This window comes from Micropterus dolomieu, linkage group LG01, assembly GCF_021292245.1.
Source record: "Micropterus dolomieu isolate WLL.071019.BEF.003 ecotype Adirondacks linkage group LG01, ASM2129224v1, whole genome shotgun sequence".
NCBI lineage: Eukaryota > Metazoa > Chordata > Actinopteri > Centrarchiformes > Centrarchidae > Micropterus > Micropterus dolomieu.
The window spans coordinates 16,499,742-16,512,105 of NC_060150.1; the positions used below are offsets into that span (position 1 = coordinate 16,499,742).

General features: G+C 41.5%; 1 protein-coding gene across 1 annotated transcript in view; it reads left to right on the plus strand.

Annotated features, from left to right (window-relative positions):
* The window catches only part of pjvk (pejvakin), a 25,954-nt gene extending 13,805 nt beyond the window's left edge, over positions 1-12,149 (plus strand). Inside the window, exons 2-6 of the mRNA XM_046053685.1 lie at positions 4,459-4,654; positions 5,486-5,627; positions 6,177-6,294; positions 10,779-10,922; positions 11,009-12,149. Coding sequence (XP_045909641.1) covers positions 4,459-4,654; positions 5,486-5,627; positions 6,177-6,294; positions 10,779-10,922; positions 11,009-11,310 — 902 coding nt within the window. The 3' untranslated portion in view covers positions 11,311-12,149. The remainder of the gene's footprint in view (positions 1-4,458; positions 4,655-5,485; positions 5,628-6,176; positions 6,295-10,778; positions 10,923-11,008) is intronic.
* Positions 12,150-12,364: the final 215 nt, after the last annotated feature.

The window sequence follows — 12,364 nt, forward strand, 5'->3', positions numbered from 1 at the left end:
TGTGGCAAAGAACCTTGGTGTTTGGTTTGATAGTAATTTAAATTTCGAGCAGCACACCACAAAGCTTGTTAAATCATGTTTTTATCAACTTAGAAATATAGCAAAAATTCGATCTATGTTAACTTTTAAGGACACTGAGACCATTTTACACGCCTTCATCTCATCACGCCTGGATTATTGCAACAGCCTTTTCACCTGTTTAACCCAAAAATCTGTTGATCGACTCCAGACTGTCCAGAACTCAGCTGCCAGGCTTTTAACCAGAACAAAGAAATATGACCACATTACTCCTATTTTAGCTTCATTATACTGGCTCCCAGTATGTTTTAGAATTGACTTTAAAATTCTATTGATTACTTTTAAAGCTCTTCATGGCCTCTCGCCTTGTTATATTTCTGAACTTTTAGTCCCATACGCACCAGCATGTACCTTGAGATCCTCGGGCAGTGGTCTGTTGTCTGTTCCAGTCAGTGAACTCTTTTAAGTCCCTTCTTAAAACATACTTTCATAGGAGAGCCTTTCCCGATCTTATTTGACTTTATTTTATCCCTTTTATTTTATTGTATTTTACTAATTTTATATTTATCTGTATTTTAGTCTTTTCAATGTTTTCATGCTTTTATCTTGTATTGTTTTTTGTATTATTGTCTCTTGGGTATTATTGTCTTTACGCTTGTTAAAGCACTTTTTTGAAAAGTGCTCTACAAATAAAGATTATTATTATTATTATTATTATTATTATGTATGTGCGGAAGGTGTTAGTCGGCACACACATGTCCTCACAAAAACTGATGTAAGATGTCACAGTGTCAGTTAGTTCGTCCAGGTCAGTGACTGCAGCCTCAAAAACACTCCAGTCAGTGCAGTCAATGCAGGCCTGTAATTCCAGCTTTGACTCGTTGGTCCATCTTTTCACAGTCTTTGGTTAGTCTTAGTCTTTACAGGTTTAGCAGATTTCAGTTTTTGCCTGTGTGTCGGGATAAGATGAACCAGACAGTGATCAGAGAGTCCCAAGGCTGCACGGGGAACAGTGTGATAGGCATCCTTTAATGTTGTGTAGCAGTGGTCCAGTGTGTTAGTGTTAGTGTTAGACCTCCACGATGGGGCTGTCGGTGACATTGCTCAAATTAAAATGTTTTGTGCAGGTACGAGGACATGTGCATCGGGTGAGGGTCTATTGAGCAGCCCTAAATATTTTCCAGTACTATGGGACGATGATAACTCATGGGTGGATGACTATGGCAAAGAACTGGGGAAAAGAAATTTAACATTTCTCGTTCCTGAAGAAAAAGCAGAAGAGGACAAGAGCAGGGCCTAGCCGTTTAAGGGTGCATGTTTGGAAACTCTGGACTGTTGCGACAAAGACACATCTCCTAACACTACTGCTAGCGGTACTATACAGGTAACCGTAGCTTAATATTTATACGATATACTGCAACAAAAAGCTATACAAACGTGTGTATTGTGCATATACAGACGAATGGTGCAGAAAACAACCTCACACATGCACTGACACGCTGTCCTTCTTTTATATTAAAGGACATAAGAGAGAAATTACGCAAAAGCTTTTTAACAAAAATTTCACTGATGCTCAAAATTATGTACTACATGGTCTTGGGTTGGTGCGAACGTGTAAATGCAGTATCTTCTGCTCTACAGATATGGCTGAGGAACCCTTTTCTCATTGCTTCGCTTAAACGGGTAGTTAGAGTGGAGGACAGTGTGAGCACAGTAGTCAAGGAATCTCTGGACATCTGGAAGGGGGAACAACACTAAATATGCAGATGTGAAATCTACTCTACTCGATATAGCAAATGTTTTTCCTGTGAACGATAATGATTTTCATACGGATCATGTGTTTTGTTTTTGTACTTTTAGCATTGATTTGTGTGTTTTAATGCTAACCAGAAAACAACATGTCGATGTTGCTGATGTGATGTATTGCTTAACTGAATCTTTGGTTTGTAAAAACAGGCCGACAGGCGCCTGCTTTCAACAGGATGATGGGCGCATTACTCTCTCCCTCCATGAGAAACTTCGCAGAAATCATACACAACACATTAATGATGGATTGCTAGAAAACATGTCTATATGATGTGGGGGACGTATCCTATTCTTGCACCCATCAAAGATATATAAAGCGGATCAACCCCGTAATAACATGCACATCGATTGACGTCACTTCTCCTCGAGAGCCTTATGTTTTGGTCTCCTCATGCATAATCATTGGATTACTCTCTTTTCAAACGGGCGAATCCAAATTAGTACCGGGATCATCCCATCTTGTGTGTGTGTGTGTGTGTGAGTGTCCCCCTTCGATCAGTGACGTCACTACTCGGGAGGAATGTGAACGAAAAATAACCACGCATGCATTTGAAACATTTTTTTTTACGTATCACATCTTAAGTATTTTGTTTACTAACTAATAGTCAAGAAGTTGCCAGCAAAACACAAGAGTGAGTAAGTTTCTCATAGCTTCCAGCGGAATTTGAGGACCTTAGCCTATCAGCGATAAAGGCCGTCCCTCAGACATCCCGTGATGCTTTGCGGTGGAGTTTTGATAAAAATTACTGAAAAACCTTCTATTTGTATGAAATACAAAATATACTTTGTAATTTACGTTTTCTTAAATGTTTCTGGTTAGAATATAATATTTTTTAATCGGTATCTGTCAATCCTATAGCAGTTTACTATTGAAACCGTGAGTGAAAGGACGGTTGAGTTTGATGGGGCTGGTGACCGGACAAAAACAGTGACAAGGTACTGCATACAACTCTTATGGTTGATTTTGAACTATTCTGTTAAAGCGCAACTGCTACATTGTTATCTAATACGTCCTGCGGATGAACTCTCTGGAAACTCACATAAATCTGTTGTTATATTGGTGTTATGTCGGCTCAGATTTGTTGTTGCAGAACTATAACCCCTATGGCGGGCGTTGTTAAATGAAAAACACCGGAACACTGCGCTGGGCACATGAAACTTTCTGACACTTTGTTTGTGTTTTGTAGAACTAGACATGTGATTGCACCGCTGTAGCCCCAATGGCGGGCGATGTGAAAAGATAAACCCCAGAAAACAATACAAGTCACGCATAATCAACAACATACCTCCACCTCTAACATACCTGGGGGGGGGGGGTCGCGGGAGCGCGCAAAGCTGGCCTTTATTTACTACAATCCAGGTGGATTGAAGGGAGCGCAGTGCGAAATCACCGCTGTCTCAGTTTAACCAGCGCGCCTGCACGTTTTCCCCTGTGCCGTTTCCGAAGGATCCCAAACAGAGATGCCGCTCTTCCAACTAATAACTCCGGGAAAGTTCCAGGGTCAATAAAAAGTGGCGGAATAGTATGAGCAGTTGAAAGTCCAATGTTTAAGAGCTCTTCTCTGGTAAAAGTTACCAGAGAGGGACGGCAGAAAACAGCGCCCTGAGAGGACTACAGACAGCCGATTTTTATACTCTCTTTTTCAGAGCACCTAACTTTTTAATATGCATTGGTGTATAAAGACAGTTTCAACAAATATGACAAAAAGTGTTTTAGAAGCAACTTGCCTACCCTGCCTTTAACTAGGGGTCAAATATATATATATATATAATATATAAATATGTTTAAGAAAGTCCACAACTAACGTGTCAGCTTGTTAGCTTGCCAGGAGTTAGGTGATGATTGATACTACGCTACTAAACTAACTAAATATGAAGCTTGAGCTAGCAGCCAGTTAGCTTAGCTAGTTAGCATAGCTTAGCTTAAACTACAGATTTTTTACAGATTAAAAAATAAGATAAATAAGAACGTACTTGAGTTTTATAGGTGCTGGTGAGTGGATTTTGATAGCTTCTCACGTTTCCTGTCTAATGCTAGGCTAAGGTTAGCAACAGCTGGCTGTAGTTTCATATTTACCAACTATACAGAACTGACAGTGGTATTATTCTTCTCATCTAATTTATGTCAAGAAAGTTAACAAACTATTGTATTATTTAATATAGCCTATATGCACAATGAAATGTTTACCATTTTTACAACCATTGGGTTTATTCACATATCAAGATTAGTTTAACATTCTTTAATTGTGAGAGAAAAATGTGTAAATTTCCAGCAGTGCATGAAGTATTTAGCGAATTAGATTACATATTATTGGATCATTACTACTGATGCAATAATGTGTAAGAAGTGTAGTAGTTGAAGCTTATTGTAAAATAAACTATGTCTATGTTCATCACATTTTGTATTTAAAATATTAATTTGTAAGTAACTTCAGCTGTCGAGTAAGAAGTGCACTATTTTCCTATAAATTGTAAAGGGATAGAAGTAGAATGAAGCAGAAAAAGTGTAAGTGTGTAAAAGGCTCATTACCTCATTGACAGTAAGTACAGTACTGGAGTAGATGTTGTAATTGATGCCACCACTAAATATTTCTTTGCATAGTGTAATCACAACTTCTCTTATTTCTGAAACAGGAGTGTCTTCTTATCAGCTGCTCAACTATGAGGACAAATCAGATGTAGCCCTCAACGGTCGATTAGGAAACCACCTCATCAACGATGTGGGGTTCAACATCAGCGGATCAGACTCTGTGGCTGTCAAAGCCTCCTTCGGCATTGTGACCAAACACGAGCTGGAAGTGCCTACTTTACTGCGTGAACTCAACTCTAGGTACCACAACATATTAATACTGTGTGCGAGTATGCTTTGAACAGCTGCTCAGTGTGCGCTATTATCTTCATCTGCAGGGGGTCAAAGCATATCATCATCATAGTATCACTTTAGAATCATTAGATGTGCCATCTCTGTAATTAATTAATAACTAAGTTATATTATCTAGTTTTGATTAATTATTAATTTTTTGGAAAAGAGATATGTAGCTAGAAGTGTCTTAAGAGTCAACTGTGACGCAAATATAAAATTTTTGATATCTAGATCTTCCTAACACCAGCTATAAGATGATACCTGACCTCTGACCTTGTAACAGAGGTAATGTGAGAAGAGGGTTTCCCTGTAAGAATTAATAAATGATCATGTTATTCTAGACTGGCACACATTCAGGAGCTACATTGTAAGAAAGTAAATAGACTTGTTTAACATTGTGCCATTAAACAGTAGACAGTCCATAAAGTCTACAACTAGACGGCTTTCTTGTAGAGTTAGGTGACAAGATTGATACCACTTTTATGTTTGTACATTAAATATGAAGCTTCAGCCAGAAACCAGTTAGCTTAGCTAGTTAGCAGAGAAACAGCAAGTCTGGCAGTCTTTGTTGCTAAGAATGTCTGCCTACCGGCACCTCTAAAGCTCACTAAAATGAATACATGGATTATGTTACCTTCAGACAGAACTAGGCTAGCTGTTTCTAGTCTTTATGCTAGGCTAAGATAACCATCTGCTGGCTTTAGCCTCATAATTACCATACAGACCTGACAGTGGTATTTATCTTCTCATCTAACTCTAGTCAAGAAAGCTAACAAGCTTCCTTTTCCGGTCTTTTAGGAAAGTTGACTTGGATCACTGCCTGGTTCGACAGTCCAAGGAGAGCGGACGGACCGTTCTCTGTGTCGTGGTAGAGAGCATCCGCACCACACGTCAATGTTCTCTGACTGTCCACGCTGGAATGAGAGGGACTACCATGAGGGTAAAAACACCCAAACACAATGTTCATTTGGATCACTTTGTAAGACATGGAAACCCCAAGCAACTGAATACAACTTCAGTAAAAATCAAACTGGAGACACCAACTGACCACAAACTGTTCCCAATTTACCGGTTTAAAGTCAGGTACCAATGTCAAATACGTAATACTAATATTCATCCATTATTTTAAAATGTCACAAAATTCAGTAGCTTACACAAAAGGTTCCTTAGAGTTTCTTCAAACTCAAACATTTTTATATCAATTGTAATACTCATTTTTTACACATAAGACTATTAAAAATAACAAAAGATATTAGCATAGTCTTGCTTTAAAATCAAAATAGTTAAATATCTTACATCCCCTCCTCGAAATATATATCACATCTACATTTTCATATGGAGTGCCTCGCCAAAATATGTCTCATAATGCAAACTTTTTTCCTAGCTGGACCCCCTATTTTTCTAACCTGTTCCAACTTGTCTGTTCTGTTATCTTGTAAACAAATGGCTGATGAGCAGGTGTATCACTTAATTTTCTGTTACGCTGCAGTTTCAGATTGACGACGGCAGAAATCCCAAAGGACGAGACAAGGCCATCATCATCCCTGCTCACACCACCATTGCCTTCAGCATCTGCGAGCTGTTTGTTCGACTGGACGGGCGCCTAGGTAGGAAGGCTAAAGATAATTTCCCAGCCTTTCCAAACAAACACAGATCTATGCCATTTGTCTGTATATAAATAATCTTGAAGCGCTAACTTGGATTGGAAGGTGGTCTGACTAAACATCCAATATAGGGTGAGCAGATGTCCCCATTTGCCGAAACCTGCTCACCTTAATACAATAAGAATCTGTGGACCTTTTTTATTTGGTCCCTATTGTATTCTGCATTCAATTTTCTAAAAACAACTCATCCAAAGCAGGCCGGTTAGCTCAGGTGGTTTGCGTGCGATGTTAATAATGCCAAGATCATGGGTTCCAAGCCGTGGTAGCTGCCCATATACACAGTGAGTGCATTCCACTTTAAACAACATCCACTCCACTTCCGCCAAGTTGGGAGCAGTTCACACGCGACTGAACATCCAAAACTGGTCCATTTTGTGTGAGTTCTGGAGGACAATTTGTTCAAGATACACAAATGCAAGTGGCTCACATGGTCTGAGTGAAGTGCTCCGCTGAATGTGAAGGTGGTCACGCCTGACTTAACTTCCAATAAGAATCCTCTGACCTTTTTTATTCAATCCATGTTGTATTGTGCATTCAATTTTCTAAAAACAATTCATCCAAAGATGGGCCGGTTAGCTCAGATGGTTAGAGCGTGTCACACATAACTGAATATCCAAAACTGGTCCATTTCGTATGACCTCTGGAGATTCACAAAAGCAGGCAGCTCATATGGTTCGTGTGTCGTGCTAAAACCTTCCGCACATACAACAACCATAAACCCTGGTTCACAGCAAAACTCAGGCAGCTTTGTCAGACCAAATAGGAGGCCTTCAGAAGTGGGAACAGAGTCCTGTATAACCAGGTCAGGAACACTCTGACTAAAGAGGTCAAAGTAGCAAAGAGATGCTTCGCTGAAAAGCTAGGAAACAGCTTCATACTCAGTGAGGAAAGTCCTGCGGACACTCACTAACTACAGGAGACCATCCCCCAACTCTGCTGGTACTCAACGACTGGCTGACGAGCTGAATGCTTTCTATTGTAGATTTGAGAAGCCAAACAGTCACACCTCTCCCCTGCTCCAATACCATCTTCAAACAGTCACCCTCCCCGACTGCCATGCTCTCACCCCCCCTCTCCGACCCCTCACCTGCTGCATCACGATCTGTGAGGGGGATGTGCGCCAGCTCTTCCAGAGGCAGAAGATCAGGAAGGCTCTTGGCCCCCCGACAGTGTGTCTCCATCCTGGTTGAAAATCTGCGCTTACCAGCTGGCCCCCATCTTCACACAGATCTTCAACAGATCAGTGGAGCTGATTGAAGTTCCCTCCTGCTTCAGACTCTCCACAATTATCCCGGTCCCCAAAAAACTCTCCATCTCTGGAGAGCCTGTCGCCCTGACATCTGTAATCATGAAGTCCTTTGAAAGACTGGTGTTAGCCCACCTGAAGGACATTACAGCCCCCTTGTTGGATCCCCTGCAGTTTGCCTACAGGGCTAACAGGTCAGTAGATGAAACAGTCAACTTGGGACTGCATTACATCCTGCAACACCTCGTCTCTCCAGGGACATATGCAAGGATCTTGTTCGTGGACTTCAGCTCGGCGTTCAACACCATCATCCCGGATATCCTCAGCACCAAACTCACCCAGCTCACTGTGCCAGCCTCAACTTCCTGACTGACAGGAGTCAGCAGGTGAGGGAGCATCCCATCCAGCACCCGGACTATTAGCGCTGGCGCCCCCCAGGAGTGTGTGCTCTCCCCCCTGCTATTCTTCCTCTACACCAACGACTGCACCTCAGCAGACAGATCCGTCAAACTCGTGAAGTTCGCTGACGACACAACCGTATTGGCCTCATCCGGGACGGTGATAAGTCGGCCTACAGACGGGAGATTGATCAGCTGGCTCTCTGGTGTGGCCAGAACCACCTGGAGCTTCATACGCTCAACATTGTGGAGATAACCGTGGACTTCAGGAGGAGCCCCCCCACTCTGCCCCCCATCACCATTCTAAACAGCCCTGTGTCTGCTGTGGAATCCTTCAGGTTTCTGGGATCCACTATATCCCAGGACCTAAAGTGGAAGCACAACACTGACACCATCATCAAGAAGGCCCAGCAGAGGATGTACTTCCTGCGTCAGCTCAGGAAGCTCAACCTGCCTAAGGAGCTGCTGATCCACTTCTACACAACCATCATCCAGTCCATCCTCAGCACGTCCATCACTGTCTGGTTTGGATCTAACAAAAAAAAGGACAAGAACAGACTACAACGGACAGTAGGACTGCAGAAAAGATCATCGGTACCAACCTGCCCTCCATTCAGGACTTATACTTTTTGAGAGTCGGGAAATGGGCAGGAAACTGCAGATCCATCTCACCCCGGACACAACCTGTTCCAGCTTCTCCCCTCTGTTAGGCGCTACAGAGCACTGTCTGCCAAAACCAACAGACACAGAAGCAGTTTCTTCCCACAAGCCATCACTCTGATGAACAGCTGATTCTGACTCACAATGTCAGGAACCATTCCTGTGCAATAATTCCTGTTTACTGGCTACCACTTACCTTTTATTTATTTATTCATCATTCTCCATTTCAAAGCTGTTCATACTGTTCATATTGTCATATTGTATATACTGTATACCAAATCTACCTACCTCATGTAGGCTACATAACACCTGCACATAATACTTATTTATTCCAGTATTCTTTGCACTCATCACACTGTGTACATGTATGCTTGTATGTGTATGTGCACCTGTGTATCACATCCACCTCCGACATGTACATAATAATAATATTAATGGTAATAATAATTTTCTCCTGCATCCTTTGCACTCTGCTCATTGCACTATTACACTATTGTCTCAATCTGTCTGTCTGTTTTTCTTTATAGTGTGTATATATGTGTTCTCTGTACTGTAGCCTGTGTTTGATTTTATTATAAAATCTTTGTTGGGAGTTGCACATGCGCAGTTCCCAGGTAAGGACTACTTGCCAATCAGAAGCAGAGAAGGGCGGGTCGTAAGAAACAAGCTAGTGTGATCCGAATCAAAGCCGCTTCAGACTGCGACCGTAACCTAGCAGATGGTATAAGTCCACAACCACACAACATCATTGTTCCACATCTTACCATAAACCACTACAAAAATCACCATATTTCAACTCAATTTTACATAAAAATTGGCCAAATAATTTGAATGTTTGCTCAGTAGCTTTCACATCGGGCGTAACATTAGCATTATAGTTATAACTTTAGCTGTGTTAGCCAACGTTTACAACAACTCTGCACTTGAACAGTCTGTGAAGTTACATTGCCGTGTTTATTTTAAATATAATTCACAACCAATAAAGCATACTTACAGATTGTGATTGTGAATTTCCAGGCCCAAACAGAGTCAGAGTTGCATCGTCTTAGGACTAAACGTTGAACTGTTGCTGGTGTTCTGACGATCTATGCTGCCTTGCCGAAAAATACTACCATAGCGCAAATCCATAGACTCGACTCTACTTGGCCCTGCTCCGTTTTCCATTGCAGATAGTACCCAGAGATAGTACGTAGCTTGTCGTCATAACGACGCCACACACAACTGCCGCGACGTAATGTTCAATACGACACACACACCAGCGATCCACACAGCTTTCTCTTTTTTAAGTTAAAATGTTTCAACATTCCTCAGAATGTAAAGACAGATAAGTGGTATGAAAACCTTCCAGCTGTGTTTTCCTCTGCCGTTGTTGCGCCTGGCTGCAGCGGTTAGTGTGACGGCGGGAGCAGAGGGCTCTGTGAGCGGGCAGCCTCGCCAGCCCCTCCCGCTGGTTCGCACAGGCATCCCCCTAAAACTGTCAATATTCAAAATCTACACAGCTGATTTCTTACCTCAAAACATCTCAGAAGTGGATTTAGTGATTAAATTACATATGAAAACTGTAAAATATGAAACTTTCTGTTGCTGGACTCTGTCTGGTGCACGCAATGATGATGCAGTGAATAGTGAATATTCTCTCTGACCAATCAGCATTTCTACAATGGAAAACCAAACAAAGGCGAGTCGAGCCAAGTCAAGTGCAGTGGAAAAGGGGCTTAACTAAAATCAAAGGGCCTCCACTCAGACTAGCTTGGTTTGAGGGCGTGCCTGACCCCGCTAGCCGCTTGGCAAGCTTTATGACGCGTTTTCATTGTGACGTCACAAGTAAAGGAAGGGAAACGACTGGACTACAAACAAGCTGTTTTCAAGCAGTTCAGAGCAGTGCTTTCTGTGGGAGATGGGAACTCTCTTCGGGCTGGACTTTGGGCTTTTTTACTTTGCAAACCTACTACATGCACAAAAAAAAGATATAACTCAATAAAGGAGAGGGGAAAAGCCAAAAAGCAAAATACCACCTCTTTAAATGTCTTTTGGTTTAGACTGTTGTACAGACAAAAAATGACAAATTATAGAGTTTACACAAAAGTTGTTTTCTGAACTGATGTTTGCTTCCTGTGTGTCAGATATATGTGTAGCCCCAGAGTCGCAAGGGGGATTTGAGCGGGAGCAGATCAGGGAACAGCTTGGTGGTTTCATCGGTCACTTCTCCATGGGTCGATTGCGCCGGTTCCTGTCTGGCATTGTCTATGGAAACCCCTTCAGAGCAGGTACAGTAATGACCACTGCTACATAATAAATACACCATTACTTTTATTGCTCTTTTTCCATTTTGCTTTATCCAACTACTGTGTAGATAACAGAACGTTTGAGGAGCTCACCCACTCTGACACCTACATGGACGACATGGTTACCGACTACTATGAGAAAGCCGCCAGCATGACGGACGTGTCCACTGCTTACCTGAGAGACAGCACCCACACACGGGTCAACCTCCTCAAACACAACATCCCCAAGGGGCCCTGTGCCCTCTGCGGCATGGGTAACCAGAAGCGGGAAACTGTTTACGGCTGTCTGGAGTGCTCGTCTGCAGGCCTGAAATATGTTCGGCTGCACGTGGTGCCCTGTTTCGACCTCTGGCACAAAACGATGAGGTGAAAAAGAGAAGTGCTTACACTGTGAGAAACTTTGTTTATCAGTTGTTTTTCTGTTGGTGCAAGATACTACATGTGCAACTGTTTACCAAGCTGTTTTTGAGATATTTATTCCTGTAGTCCAAGTCCTGAAAACAGGACATGGACATGACTATGTACAACGCCTTGTGCCGTTACCTCAGCAACAGCTAACTGTTATTCTAAAAGATACAAATAAACTTTGTGTTATCTCTTACTTTGCGGTGTCATGTATGGTATAGTTTTCAGTTTACCTTTAGTACCACCTCATTTCTACATGTGTGCTGTATGTGAACTGTGGCTGCCAGATGCTAAATTATTCAGCAGGAGTATTGGATGAAAATGGACCGGAGGGATTGTGTGAAGGCCACCGAAGGTCTGGTTTTGTTCTGTTCCAAGTGTGTCATTTATTTTGAGAAGCCCTTTTTGTTTTTACTGTTTGTAGTGTGTGTTATACAGTTTATGTGAAGTTGTAGAGGATGAGTAAAGGCCTCTTTAAACTATCCTTCACTTTGATAGCAGCTTGTGAGTCTTGTAGTAACTAGGATAATAGCACAATGAATTTGCCTTAATTTCCCTTGAGTCTCTCTCTTGCTTTACGGACACCATAATATTTACCTTAGATAGCATCTAGATAATGATTGCTAACATTACTTAGCATTAGCTACCATAAGCTACTGGTCATACCAGACCAAGTCAGGCTGTCGCAGTGACCACCATAAATATACGGATTTAATAAACTATTAAACTATTTGTCTTATTGTCTATCTTTTGTAAAGGAAAGATTGTGTTATTTCTATTTGTAAAACTTACATAGTCTCACTTTAAAACAAAAATGTATTTGGAATTGTTATGGTACTGTAATTGTTTTTAAAATGACTAATTATTTAAGGTTAATATTTGGCTGACATGACAGTCAGTACACGTTCTTATGCTGCAAGACTTTGACCAGTTTTAACCCAAATTATACCAAATATACCTACCTCAGTGTAAAGTGTGAACATTCTCTGTTATATTTTTTTTTTTTACGCTACACGTGA